At 35.6% G+C, this 13,062-nt stretch overlaps 2 protein-coding genes across 2 annotated transcripts in view; one reads left to right on the forward strand and one right to left on the reverse strand.

Moving 5' to 3' along the window:
* Nucleotides 1-13,062, reverse strand: part of LOC113400627 (cyclin-dependent kinase 9) — an 89,815-nt gene that overhangs the window by 27,423 nt on the left and 49,330 nt on the right. The gene's annotated exons all lie outside the window — the stretch shown is intronic.
* Nucleotides 3,174-11,822, forward strand: LOC113400640 (probable proline--tRNA ligase, mitochondrial). The gene is made up of 9 exons (XM_026640278.2): nucleotides 3,174-3,339; nucleotides 3,551-3,802; nucleotides 5,236-5,316; nucleotides 7,069-7,249; nucleotides 7,537-7,712; nucleotides 8,637-8,752; nucleotides 9,549-9,645; nucleotides 10,418-10,563; nucleotides 11,620-11,822. The coding sequence occupies exons 1-9, from the start codon at nucleotides 3,247-3,249 to the stop codon at nucleotides 11,807-11,809; spliced, it is 1,332 nt and encodes a 443-aa protein (XP_026496063.2). The 5' UTR covers nucleotides 3,174-3,246; the 3' UTR covers nucleotides 11,810-11,822.

Below are 13,062 nucleotides of genomic sequence, written 5' to 3' on the forward strand. Positions count from 1 at the left end.
GTTAAATGGTCTGACACGTTCCCGTTACGTTTCGGTCATCGTTACCGAGCTACCGACGGAGGGTGGGTTGATCCTGGTATAATGAAATTATGGCTGAAAAATGAAATCTCGTGTCATTTTTCTCTAGAAAAAAAATCGAATGATGAAACTTATATAAACTATAACTATTATAATAAAACCGAAGTGATGTTCCACATACATAAGTATCAAGCTGAATATTTAAAAAAAGTTACGATTTTTTTTATTTTTGTCAAACATCACACATATCATAAGGGATAAAAATGTGTGAAATTATTGCTCGTTGATTATCGTGCAGGATAAACTATAACTAACAATCTTTGCGTTATATGAAAAAAAAAAACAAAGAAACAATATATCACTCTGTATAAAATTAGTATAATCTTAAATTAACTCTTAGCTTTAGCTCGTCTGGATCAATATTTATCAGTTAATCTGTCACCAGACATCAATATTTTTTACATTTGTGTTATAGTTGAAAGGATTGAGTGAGCTGGGGTATTTAAAAAAATAAATAACATTTCAATATCCGGCTTAAATCCGATGGTAGACAACGAATTAACCATAAAAAACAGGTCATATTTTTTAACAGTGGTGATAATATGCCTAACCGCTTTTTTATTATTTAAAAAGGGTCGTTAAAAATACATTAAATCTTTAAAAAGTAGTAAAATTATATACTATAGTCTACTATATAGTGACCCGTACGACTTCGCGGGTGCAATGCTGATACTATATAATATACTTACTACAGAACGTCTTTATATACAAAGTTCACAGCTTTATTTTTCATTAGACAATACAAACCGCTATGTCCCTGCATTTTAAATGTGATATCTTCGAAAATATTCATTTAAATTACATGCTGTAAAGGGCTGCATTGATCTATATTAAATGCGCATTGTATTTAAGGTACTTAATTGGATAATGATCGAAGCTGTATCGTTTAAAATCCCTTCGCAAATAAGCCATATTTGCGAAGGGATAAATGTGGTAATTGTGGGTTGTCCCTAAGAGATAGACATATAGCAGACGTTTTTGTTGACCTTTTAAGGGGTATAATACTGTAGTACATTAATTTGATCTATCTCGTAGGAATCAGCCAGCGTTCAGAATTTAAGCTTAAAAAAATATTTAGTTACGACATCACATTAGAAACCTCGAAAATTAAAAGTATTTCTCTATTATATTATGCATGTATTGTATATATAAGACTTCTTCTTGTATCAATCTATCTATTAAAAAAAACCGTATCAAAATTCGTTGCGTAGTTTTAAGCATACACAGATAGACAGCGGGAAGCGACTTTGTTTTATAATATGTAGAGATATCAAAATCTCAATGTTTTTTATTGGTATTTATAAAATTGGACAGTACGCCAGAAGGCTGTATGTAAGAAGGTTTATGCCGAATAACTGTAATAATGTCATAATTGTTAAATAAGACAAGTTACGTAATAATATAAACAACTAAATTTATAATTTTATTGTAATATGGTAAGTAATTCAATGTTATTAACTTTATGTCGTTGAAAATAATTTCATTACACACGACAAATTCGACAATAAACTACGTAATTAAGAGCAAACATGAAGGTAAAAAAAAATTAAAAAACGGCCATTACATAAACAATAATTACTATATAAAACGATAATTATAAAAAGTATTCCGTCCTCCAAATTTATGTTTTAATTTGAAGTTTTACAGCTCGGTACATTAAGTACATCGTTAAAACTTATGTCTTTGCGTGACTAAATATGAATAAATCAGCTAATTTTCGAATTAGCTTAACTGAAAAGTACCTTACAGTATAAAAAAATCTGACTAATCATATTGAATGCACATGCATGGATATGGGGCACGTGCCCAGGGCCCCCATCCTGAGAGGGCCCCAAAGAACCTTTCACACGTTTGTTCTCACGTTGACTGCTATGTATATTTTCGAAAGTGTTATATTTGTAAGAAATAACTAACATATTTATCAAAAAAGGCTATAAAATAGCTAAACCTAATAGTATACAACCAATCAGATTCCTACGAATAGATATACGAAAATTACCGCACCGTTTATTTGAAACTATACTTAAGAGCTGGCCAAAAGCAAAGTATTTGTAAATGGTAGTAAATATCTACCAAAAGGGCCCCAAATTCATGGGTGCCCAAGGGCCCCAGCATAGCTTGAGACGGCTCTGTATACGCATTATTGTTTTGTGATAAAGCTTATAGTACGCGTAATTAAAGTCTTCTATTCTAAATTTTATGTTTATAAAAACGACTCAAAAACAAGCAAAAAAATATATTTCGGTGTTTAACTCATATTCATTGAAATCATTCCAATGAGCTCCAGTATAGATTCCTGCTGCAGTATCAGGGTTAACATATTATTGTAATATCATTGAAGTCAAAGTTCGTTCATATTAGTAAAAGATACTCGTATTCCTTTAAATATAAAAAACTGGTAATCTTCAAATAGTTAAACATATTTTCTTTAATGATACCTACATTCTCCATCAAATCACTATTTATAAAAAAAAATGAAAATCTGTTCAATCGTTTAGATGTTACGTTGCTATAGAATACAGATAGTGGTTAATCTTTCAATAAACCTCTTTTTGCACTGGGGTTTAAAAAAGAGCGCAAAGGTATCCGATAGTGTTCATTGAAATGTTTAATTAAAGCGAATAGGGGTTAGCCAGGGGATATTACATTTAAATGCTTATTAATTGCTTGCTTATTAATCTAAAATATTTTTTTATAAATATAAGTAGGCAAATATCTTACTTTCTTTCTCTAAGTCCGTTTTACGTAATCGATTTTTAGCACATTACTTCAAATTTCATTATTTAACTCTAATTAAATTTTATATATAAATTTTGAGGAATACTTATTACTTACGCGTTACGTACTTATGTACTACTCCTAAAAATATTGGTCATAGGTATTAATTATTAGTGATGAAATTAGTAAGAGGCAGAACATCACTTTATTATTTTTCCTAACATATGACGATAATAAATTATTACAATATACATTTCAAATAACATACTTTTTTCTTATTATTGTCGGTAATCATATTATTTAATGATTATATTAATTATTAATCTATTGTTAAAACTAAAAAGATTTACAAGCACAAACGAAACGTAAATCTTATTTTGTCAAAATAGTGATCAGCTGTTTACATTTCTAACCTAAAAGCCGCGAAATTATTGAAATATAGTTCTAAAAATGAGATTAATATCACAAATATTTCAGCCAGTCATAACAATACCGAAAGGCGCTAAAATTAAAAACACTGAAATAACTTGTAAGAGTCAAAAAGTAAGTTAACAGATATTATTTAAGATTTTTTATTTACAAATATTTGAATTTACAGTATAGCGTTATTAATGTATTTAAAAATATTAATTAAATAAATAATTTGTCTGAGCGTCGCGATGAATTATACTAATCTACACTTTTAAATTTAAGTATAAAAATAGATCAAAAAGTTCTTACTTCAAAAGGTATTCAATACAGAATTGTACATCAGCTCCTTCTAGAATGTGGCTTGGTTCGTCCAACCAGTGCTGGTCTATTCACCCTTCTCCCCCTTGCAAGACGAGCTGTAACCAAGATTGAAAATATCATCCATCGTTGCTTAGAAGAAGTTGGAGCACAGAGGATCACGCTGCCATGCCTCACATCAGCTAAATTATGGGCAGCGAGTGGTCGGCTTGATGATGTTGGTCCGGAGCTCATAAAAGTTGAAGACAGACACGGCAAGAAGTTCCTCTTGGCACCGGTATGGTTTTTAATTAAAACATTTGATAAAATTGAATTATAATATATATTTTCACACTAGTATTTATAATAAGTATTGTAGTCTTGTGCAAGCGAAGTTTCTCACTCTCCTATCAATATTTCAACTGTTGATTGATCATCAGAACAGAGAAAAACTTTAACTATGATTTTTGATTTGAAGTGTGAGTAAGCCAGTGTAATGCAGCCCTTGTAAGCACAATAACTGTCTCGAATTAGGAAGGCAGAATTAGAAGCTTGAGGCAGGAGGTAAAATATTTAATTCAGTGGAAAGATGTGTAAGATGTTTGTGCATTGCAGTCATTATTGTGTTGTGCAGATCAGTTGACCATCTTGAGCCTTCCTATAATAAAATAAATGTTGACATAAAATTTCTAAATATCTAACGGGAAGCCAGCAAGATTATTTGGTTCGGGGTTACCGTCTTCGTCATACATAGTTACGAAATAATATGAATCGATACGCTGATTATCGTATATTGTTTTTTTACAGACTTTTCTAGGCCATGACACCATCCATCATCTTCTTCTTGACAGCCCAACTCCTATTTCTTTTTCTAATATATCAAACAGCGATTGACACTAGCCATCCATAATCAAATGTTCTTTAATTATTATCTAACGCTGCGACATATCTATTTAGCTTACTTTAAATTTGACGTATATTTCAGTGAACATCTTGTATTATTAAGTTTACTAGTGTTAGCTTAGTGATCGATATTTGACCATTATCAATATTTTAAACATGTGTAAAATATGAATGGATATGCATGATTCAAACATATTATTTATAATTCATCAATGGATACCTAATGTTTTCCCGAGATTTTAGACTATTACCATTTATTTTTTCTTCTATTTTATGTTCTTATTGTCTTATATTTCTATTATTTTGCTTTGTAAATGATATGTGTACATATGCACAGGAATATCACGTAGCTCTTGAATGTTGTATATATAATATATTACCTGTTAACTGTGACAATCTGTTGTGTGTGCCATATTTAATAAATAAATAAATAAAATTATAACCGTTGATTATTATGTCATTGTGGTGTAGGATTAGTCTGTGTGTGCCTGTCTGTGTTAGTACAACCTACTCATGGTTTATTCTACAGCCAAGTAGCAATACTATGTACTGTTGCGTTCCACTTTGAAGGCTGAATGAGCCAAAGCCACAAGAGACATAACATCTTAGTTGCCAAGGTTACTGGCATATTGGCAATGTGGGGAATGGATAAAATTCCTTAAGACACAAATGTCTATGGGCAGTGGTGACCACTTACCATCATTTGATCATGTGACAGACTGTTTTTAAAAAAAAATAGATCGAGGACGAAATTACACTGAATGATCTTCGCTTAATTATTTAAAGATAATAATGTTAATAAAGAACAAATTAATTTGTATATTTCAGACACACGAGGAAGCCATAGCAGACCTGCTCGCTGACGTTGGACCCATATCCTACAAGCAGCTCCCATTCACACTGTATCAGGTTTGTAGTTACATCTTTTATGAATACTAGTTGTTGTCTGCGACTCTGCTCGCTTATGGACTCGTCAGGTGTTAGGCACAAAAAAGAAGCCTATGTCCTTCCTTGAAGTTCAAGCATGCTTCATACAAAGTTTTATCAAATTTGGTTAAGTAGTTTGGCCGTGATAGAGTAACAGACAGAGTTTACATTTTTTTACATAAGTCTGTAAATTGCCCACTGCTGGGCTAAGGCCTCCTCTCCCTTTGAGGAGGTTTGGAGCATATTCCACCACGCTGCTCCTTTTACTTTCGCGTTTATAATATTAGTATATGTACAAATAATTATGTAATAAATGTTTTTACTTTGGATGTGCATATGGGTATAGGTCATTGAATCATTGAATGTTTGAATTCTATTGATTCTTCCCTCTTTTTTATTTCATGTCAAGTGAACAGCTAAACGTATAAAAAATAATTGAAAATTCTCAATAAAACAGCTGAAGATCAATGCGAATGATCCACTCGGTCCACCGACCACTCTGAACTTAATTAGTGATCATTGTGATCAGTGACTCGCTGTAAAATACATGAGTGAAATATTTTGATGCAGTTTACAATATAATATAGAGAATTTATACAAGGATATAAGGACTATGTGGCCACCGCGATTTTACCTGAGTTTTGCGTATATTTAAGTAATAATATATTATGTAAATCAGTAATCTTACATAAAATTAACTTCGGAAGAGTCCAAATATCTTTCATTGATATATTTAAAAAAATGTGTTTGTGAACTAAGCTGTCAAGACCCTTGTGCTCGTAATTACACTGGCTCACTCACCCTTCAAAACGGTTTTTTTTTTTATGATATCGGTAGGCGGACGACCAAATGGGCCACCTGATGGTAAGTGGTCACCACCGCTCCTAGACAATGGCGTTGTAAGAAATATTAACCATTCCTTACATCACCAATGCGCCACCAACCTTGGGAACTAAGATGTTACATCCCTTGTGCCTGTAGTTACACTGGCTCACTCACCTTTCAAACCGGAACACAACAATACTGAGTACTGCTGTTTGTAGAATATCTGATGAGTGGGTGGTACCTACCCAGACGGACTTGCACAAAGCCCTACCACCAAGTAAATTAATTAAAATATAAATATAATAATAAAATATAATTGTATTTAACTATCATAATGTATTTCAAATGTTGGAAAAGAGTAACTATTGCGTTTCTTGCCGGTTCTTCTCGGGAGGATCTACATTCCGATGCGGTGGTAGGTTCACTTTTAATATAGTTGTAAAATGACGTTTCAAAAGTGCTTTTAAAAGTACTTGAAGTATTACTAACAGTATTTAAAACGGGATATTTAACATGTTTTTTATTTTTATTTGGTGGAGCTCGATGTTTCGACATTATCTACGAATGTTTTGTTCACGAGACTGACGTTTGCGGGTAGATGTTGACGACATTAGAAGTGTCCATATCGGACTACCTCCTTTCTCGTACGTTCGCTGCCTAAACACTGGTTACCACTACCACTGTCACTTTCACCCCTACTGTTTGTTTTATTTACACTCCAAACTCGATCCCGTGTTTTACAAACGAAACTCACCGTATCGATTCGAGCTCCACCAAATAAAAATAAAAAACACGGTAAATATCCCGTTTTAAATACTGTTAGTAATAAAAATAACCATGTTAATTTAAAATCTTACTTGAAGTATATTTTGATTTCATATTTTTAAGCTATTCATATTTCTATCACAGATAGGCAATAAGTACAGGGACGAACATCGTCCAAAGCACGGGTTGCTGCGGGCGAGGGAGTTCAACATGTTAGACGCGTACAGCGTACACGCGACTCGCACGTGCGCGGTCGACACGTACGCGAAACTCACACGAGCGTACACGAAGATATTCCGAACGCTGGACTTGCCTGCGTGTAGAGGTTTGTTGATTCCAATGTAAATGTATTTTTTCATGTAATACGTAGGGGGAAGGACGAGTAGGTCACCTGATGGTGAGTGGTCACCACTGCCGTTAGACATCGGTGCTGTACGAAATATTAACTGTTACGCACGTCGCACCGATGATTACCAACCTAGCTAAGATGTTATGCCCCTTGCATTAGTTACACCGGCTCACTCACCACTCACTAGGTGAAGTAATGTATCGTTTGGATTGTTAACATATCGCATTAAACAAATTATTATAGAAATAGACATTTGTCAACAGTTCAAGCTCCCACCGGGGAAATGGGGGGGACATTATCACACGAGTGGCAACTCCCGTCGTCAGCCGGTGAAGACATACTCGCCGTATGTCCGTCCTGCTCCCACACGACACTCGCCAGCGAGACTAGCGAGTGTGTCAAGTGTGGGAAAGAGACGGAACGTATTAATAGTATAGAGGTGAGTGATCGGTTAACATATTTAATGTATATTTTTTTAATTTAATAAATAAATATCGGACAACATCACATACACTACTCCGATCCCGATAACATACATAATCAGCCTGTAAATTTCCCACTGCTGGGCTACGGCCTCCTCTCCCGTTGAGGAGAAGGTATGGAGCATATTCCACCACGCTGCTCCAATGCGGGTTGGTGGAATATCCCAATGTAAGTAGCTAAAGCACTCGTGTAACGGAAAATCAGAAGTAACGACGGCACCACAAACACCCAGACCCGAGACGACATAGAAAACTAATAAACTTTTTCTACATCGACTCGGCCGGGAATCGAACCCGGGACCTCGGAGTGGCGTACCCATGAAAACCGGTGTACACACTACCCGACCACGGAGGTCGTCAAAAAATATGATGAGTTCATTGCCCTCTAGGTAGAATCTACATTCGGAACCAGCGGTTCGTAGTTGAAATTTGGTGTACTTAATATTCTTATATGTGATAAAAACATTGTGGAGTTAGTTTAATTGTATTTAATAATCAATGTACTTGATTATCAGTGTTGAGTAACTACTGAGTTTCTTGCCGGTATACAAAAAAAGAGCCGAGATGGCCCAGTGGTTAAAACGCGTCTTAACCGATGATTTCGGGTTCAAACAGAGGCACCACTGAATTGACATATGCTTAATTTGTGTTTGTAATTCATATCGTGCTCGGCGGTAGGAAACATCGTGAGGAAACCTGCACGTGTCTGATTTCAACGAAGTTCTGCCACATGTGTATCCACCAACCCGCATTGGAGCATCGTGATTGAATATGCTCCAAACCTTCTCCTCAAAGGGAGAGGGGGCCTTAGCCCAGCCCACAAAAACGTTCTAAACGATCACCGTTGGATGTCTGATTCCAATATAAGACTCTGTTTGTAGGTGGGTCACACATTCGTTCTGGGCACACGATACAGTGAGCCGTTGCAGGCGAACTGTGTGGGCCCGGACTCGTCCGCCCCCCTCCACATGGGCTGCTATGGCATCGGCGTCACGCGGTGAGTGTAAACAGCGCTGACCTTGAATTGAAGTGACGTCATTGGTCGAGATTCAAATAGTCTGTGTTATTTATTATCGAGTCTGAAAATGGCGTTTCGAAGTAAATTAATTTGGGTATAAGTAGTTCAGTACAGTTGTTTTATAAATACAAATCATTTTTTAAAAACTTTAATAAATGAGTTATAATATCTTAATACAAGATTATATTGATGATAAAAAAGCGTGGAGTTAATGCTTGTTGACTTCCAGACAGGAGACATGACATACATATATAATTGTATTTAACTAACATGACTGTATTTTTAGATGAAAAAGAGTATCTACTGAGATTCTTGCCGGTTCTTCTCGGTAGAATCTACATTCCGAACCGGTGGTAGCTTTACTTTAAATAGTTTGTTAAATGACGATTCGAAAGTGGTCGTAAAAGCCTACTTGAATAAAGTATGTTTTGATTTTGACGAAAGAAACAGCGGTTTTTTTTTTTAATTAAACGTTTTACAATTATAACTTTTATACGATTATATACATATATAATAAAATTGGAGTGTCTGTTTGTAATATTAAAATAACCGCTTTTTACTAAATTCATACAAACATAAACCGAAATAATATTTTTTACAATTTTTGTCTGTTTGTTTGTTCCGGCTAATCTCTGGAACGGCTGGACCGATTTTGACGGGATTCTCACTGGCAGACAGCTGACGTAATAAGGAGGAACTTAGTCTTGTAGGCAGTCTACCTACAAGAATTTTGTTAAAGTCAAAACTGTAATTCAAGTGTTTGTTTCGCTTAAAGCTTGCTGGCGGCCATTTTGGAAGTTCTGTCGACTGAGAAATCTATGCGGTGGCCGGTAGAGGTCGCGCCGTATAGCGCTGTCGTTATCGGGCCTAAGGTAGGTCTGGGTAGCTAGGTGACCATTGTTGGTGGATTCAACGAGACTTCGAGGTCCCTGGGCTATTGGGGACTGATAGACTTTAATGGTTTTATGGACTCCGAGGGTACAGCCCCGGGACTTTCATGATAAGGACTCAATACAGATTAATTTTTCTTACAATGCCACTGTCTGTGTACGGTGGTGACCATTTATACGGTTGTTTTATTAATATATATTTATTTAAAAAAAAAATGGTTAATTTTACGACAGTGGCGGTATAAAGATTTTTTTTTAAATTTAAATATCGAAAGCGATATTCATATTTATGTTAGTACATTAGTTGCTTTGTTTTGTTGTTGATAGATGGCGTTAGTAGTTCTTTGAATCGCGCTATAATTGTCTCAAGTTATTTTGCTAAGTATATTCAAATTCAAAATGTGCTTTAAGTCAATCGTTTGTTCTCATTCGCCGTCCAACGAGAGGTATCGTTTTTTTTTTTTAATTTTATTTAATTTTTTTAGGTTCGTAACTAGGCAAATGTCGAAAATATACAGATTACAAACCAGTGTTGCAGAACTATCGGTAGTTGACCTCGAGTCCACGAAAACTATTCAAGAAATAAAATCGATAGTTTCGTTTCGATCAATACTATCGATAGTGTCGATAGCTCTGTAAGCAATACTATCGATAGTCTATCGATAGGGGACCATCGATATGCAACACTAATACAAACTAACATAGTACTGTAAGAAATATTGTTTACTAATATTATTTACGAATCTGTCCATAGGAAGGTTCCAAGGAGTGGTCGAAGCTCAACTTCGACGCAGTGCTGGACGTCGCTCGGCGGATACACGACAGCGGCTTCCGGGACGACGTGCTGGTGGACGACCGGCACGGACTCACCATCGGGAAACGCCTGATGATGGCAGACAGGTATGTTAGTTGGAACGAAGGTGCCTCACAGTAGACCGAACTGGTACTGCTAGGACGTGAGCAGGGGCGTCGTAAAACGGATATTTGATGTATATTGGATTTCAGATGTCGCCCTGTCCTTGTTTAACTTTACATTGTACGATGTGTACGAAAGAGATGAAACGAACATTAGCTTCATCTCAGTCTTACAAATAGGTTACTGTGAAGTTAAAGAGAGACAGGACGAATGTTTCACGAGTTATCTAATTTGAATGCGTTGACGTACCAGAACGGTGTTCATGGTTTTTTAGATGCGGGAAAACGGTTACAAGTCAACGTCAAATCGATGACGTCATCGGTGCTACGGCGGTTATAGCTTAGCGACTGTTGCTATCAAATATTTGTTGCGGATTGATAACAGCGTTGCAGACCTATCGACAGTTTGACTATCGATAGTTGACCTCGAAAACTATTCAGGATATCGATAGTGTCATTCTGATTGACAGTATCGATACTTCTCCGTGAGCAATACTATTGATTACGATTCGATAGGTTATAATATCGATAGTGTTGGACTATCTATAGTTAAGGTTAAAAGTAATGGTTTTTGCAATTCTATCGATAATATTGCTCATGGGGAGCTATCGATACTTTATCGATATGCAACACTAATTGATAAATGTTGCAGTCGATAAATCAGTATTATGGAGTATTATGCTACTTCATTGGTCCGTAATACTTATTTATAATTTTACAGATATTTTTAACTTTGCCGTTTCATAGATTCAAGTCATTTGTAAAAAATACATCGGTAAGGAAGGCATATTATTCGATACGAGATTATATTGATGATAAAAAAGCGTGGAGTTAACGCTTGTTGACTTCCAGGCAGGAGACATAACATACATATATAATTGTATTTAACTGCATAAATGCTGAAGTATGAATATACTTTTTATAATCGTGCCGTGTCCTAAATAAACATTTCTTTTTTTTCTAACGTTTCTCTATGTAACGTTTGTGCGACGTTTCATCGCCAACTACGTAAAAAAAAAGTTTATAATATATATTTTTCAGAATCGGTTACACATTCATCATAGTGTGCGGCAGGTCTGCGTTAGAGACTCCGCCGCGCTACGAGCTGTACCGGAGCGCCGGGGGCGAAGCGCAGACACCACGATTGTTAAAAATTGACGAACTATTAACTGTCATGAATGAAAGAAAAAATGATATTCAATTTGATTATAGAGAAAATGGTGTCGTTTGATAATAAACTTATACCGCCATCAGTTGTTTCATTTTAAAACTACATATAAGCAGAGCCGTCTCAAGCTATGCTGGGGCCCCCCGGCACCCATGAATTTGGGGCCCTTTTGGTATATATTTACTACCATGTACAAATACTTTGCTTATGGCCGGGCCTTTATAGTTTCAAACAAACGGTGCGGTAATTTTCGTAAATTCGTAGGAATCTGATCGGTTGTACAATCTTATGGATATTTTATAGTATACCTATTTCTGTCATGAAGAGCACGTCTATCACTTTTAATCAATAATGATAAATTACAAATGTATCACTTTCGAAAATATACATAGCAGTCAACGTGAGCACAAACGTGTGAAGGAAATTTTTGGTTCTTCGGGGCCCTCTCAGGGTGGGGGGCCCTGGGCAAGTGCCCCATGTGGCCAATGGTAAAGACGGTAATGACTATAAGAGAACTTCATTGATTCCTTAAGGTTCGTACGTGTATCATAAGTGTCCATAACCTATTCCAATAAGAAGATTAAAGGTAAACGAAACTTACTTCTTACTTAACTAGAATGTGTGCATCTTAATCGATCATTGCGGGCTAACCCAGACAAGTGCCACTGAATTTTCATGTGCTTAATTTGTGTTTGTAGTTCATCTCGTGTTCGGTGAAAGCAAACATCGTGAGGAAACCTTCATGTGTCTAATTTTCATGACATACTGCCACATTTGGTTCCACCAATCTGTATTATAGCTACGTGGTGAAATAAGCTCCAAAACCTTCTACTCAAAGGAAGAGGAGACCTGAGCCCAGCACTGAGACATTAACGATTTGCTAATAGCTCAGCTGAATTGTGCCCTAACAGTTCTTGATTAATATATATTTATTTATAACATTTAACTACTTATAGACACTTTAATTTTACTTCGAAAATCCTGATAACAGTTTCGTCGACGTTCAAAACGCATAGTCCCAACGTCATAGTGAATATCATAGACTAATCCAGCTTTCGCCAATGACGTCGCGTCAACTTGTTGTCAAATGTTGTTTATTTGGCTTTTCTCCTCTTATGGTTGGAATACAGTATACATGTTTTCGCAAACCCATAATGAATACCAGAGATTAATCAAGCTCTCGACCAATAATATCTCGTCAAATCAATGTCGAAGTCATTGACGCACATTTACGATGTAAGGAATGGTCTTTACTCTTGTGGTGGATATGTACATCATATATTTATATTGAAAGACCAACATACAAAGAAAATACT

Source organism: Vanessa tameamea, chromosome 29 (assembly GCF_037043105.1).
Source record: "Vanessa tameamea isolate UH-Manoa-2023 chromosome 29, ilVanTame1 primary haplotype, whole genome shotgun sequence".
NCBI lineage: Eukaryota > Metazoa > Arthropoda > Insecta > Lepidoptera > Nymphalidae > Vanessa > Vanessa tameamea.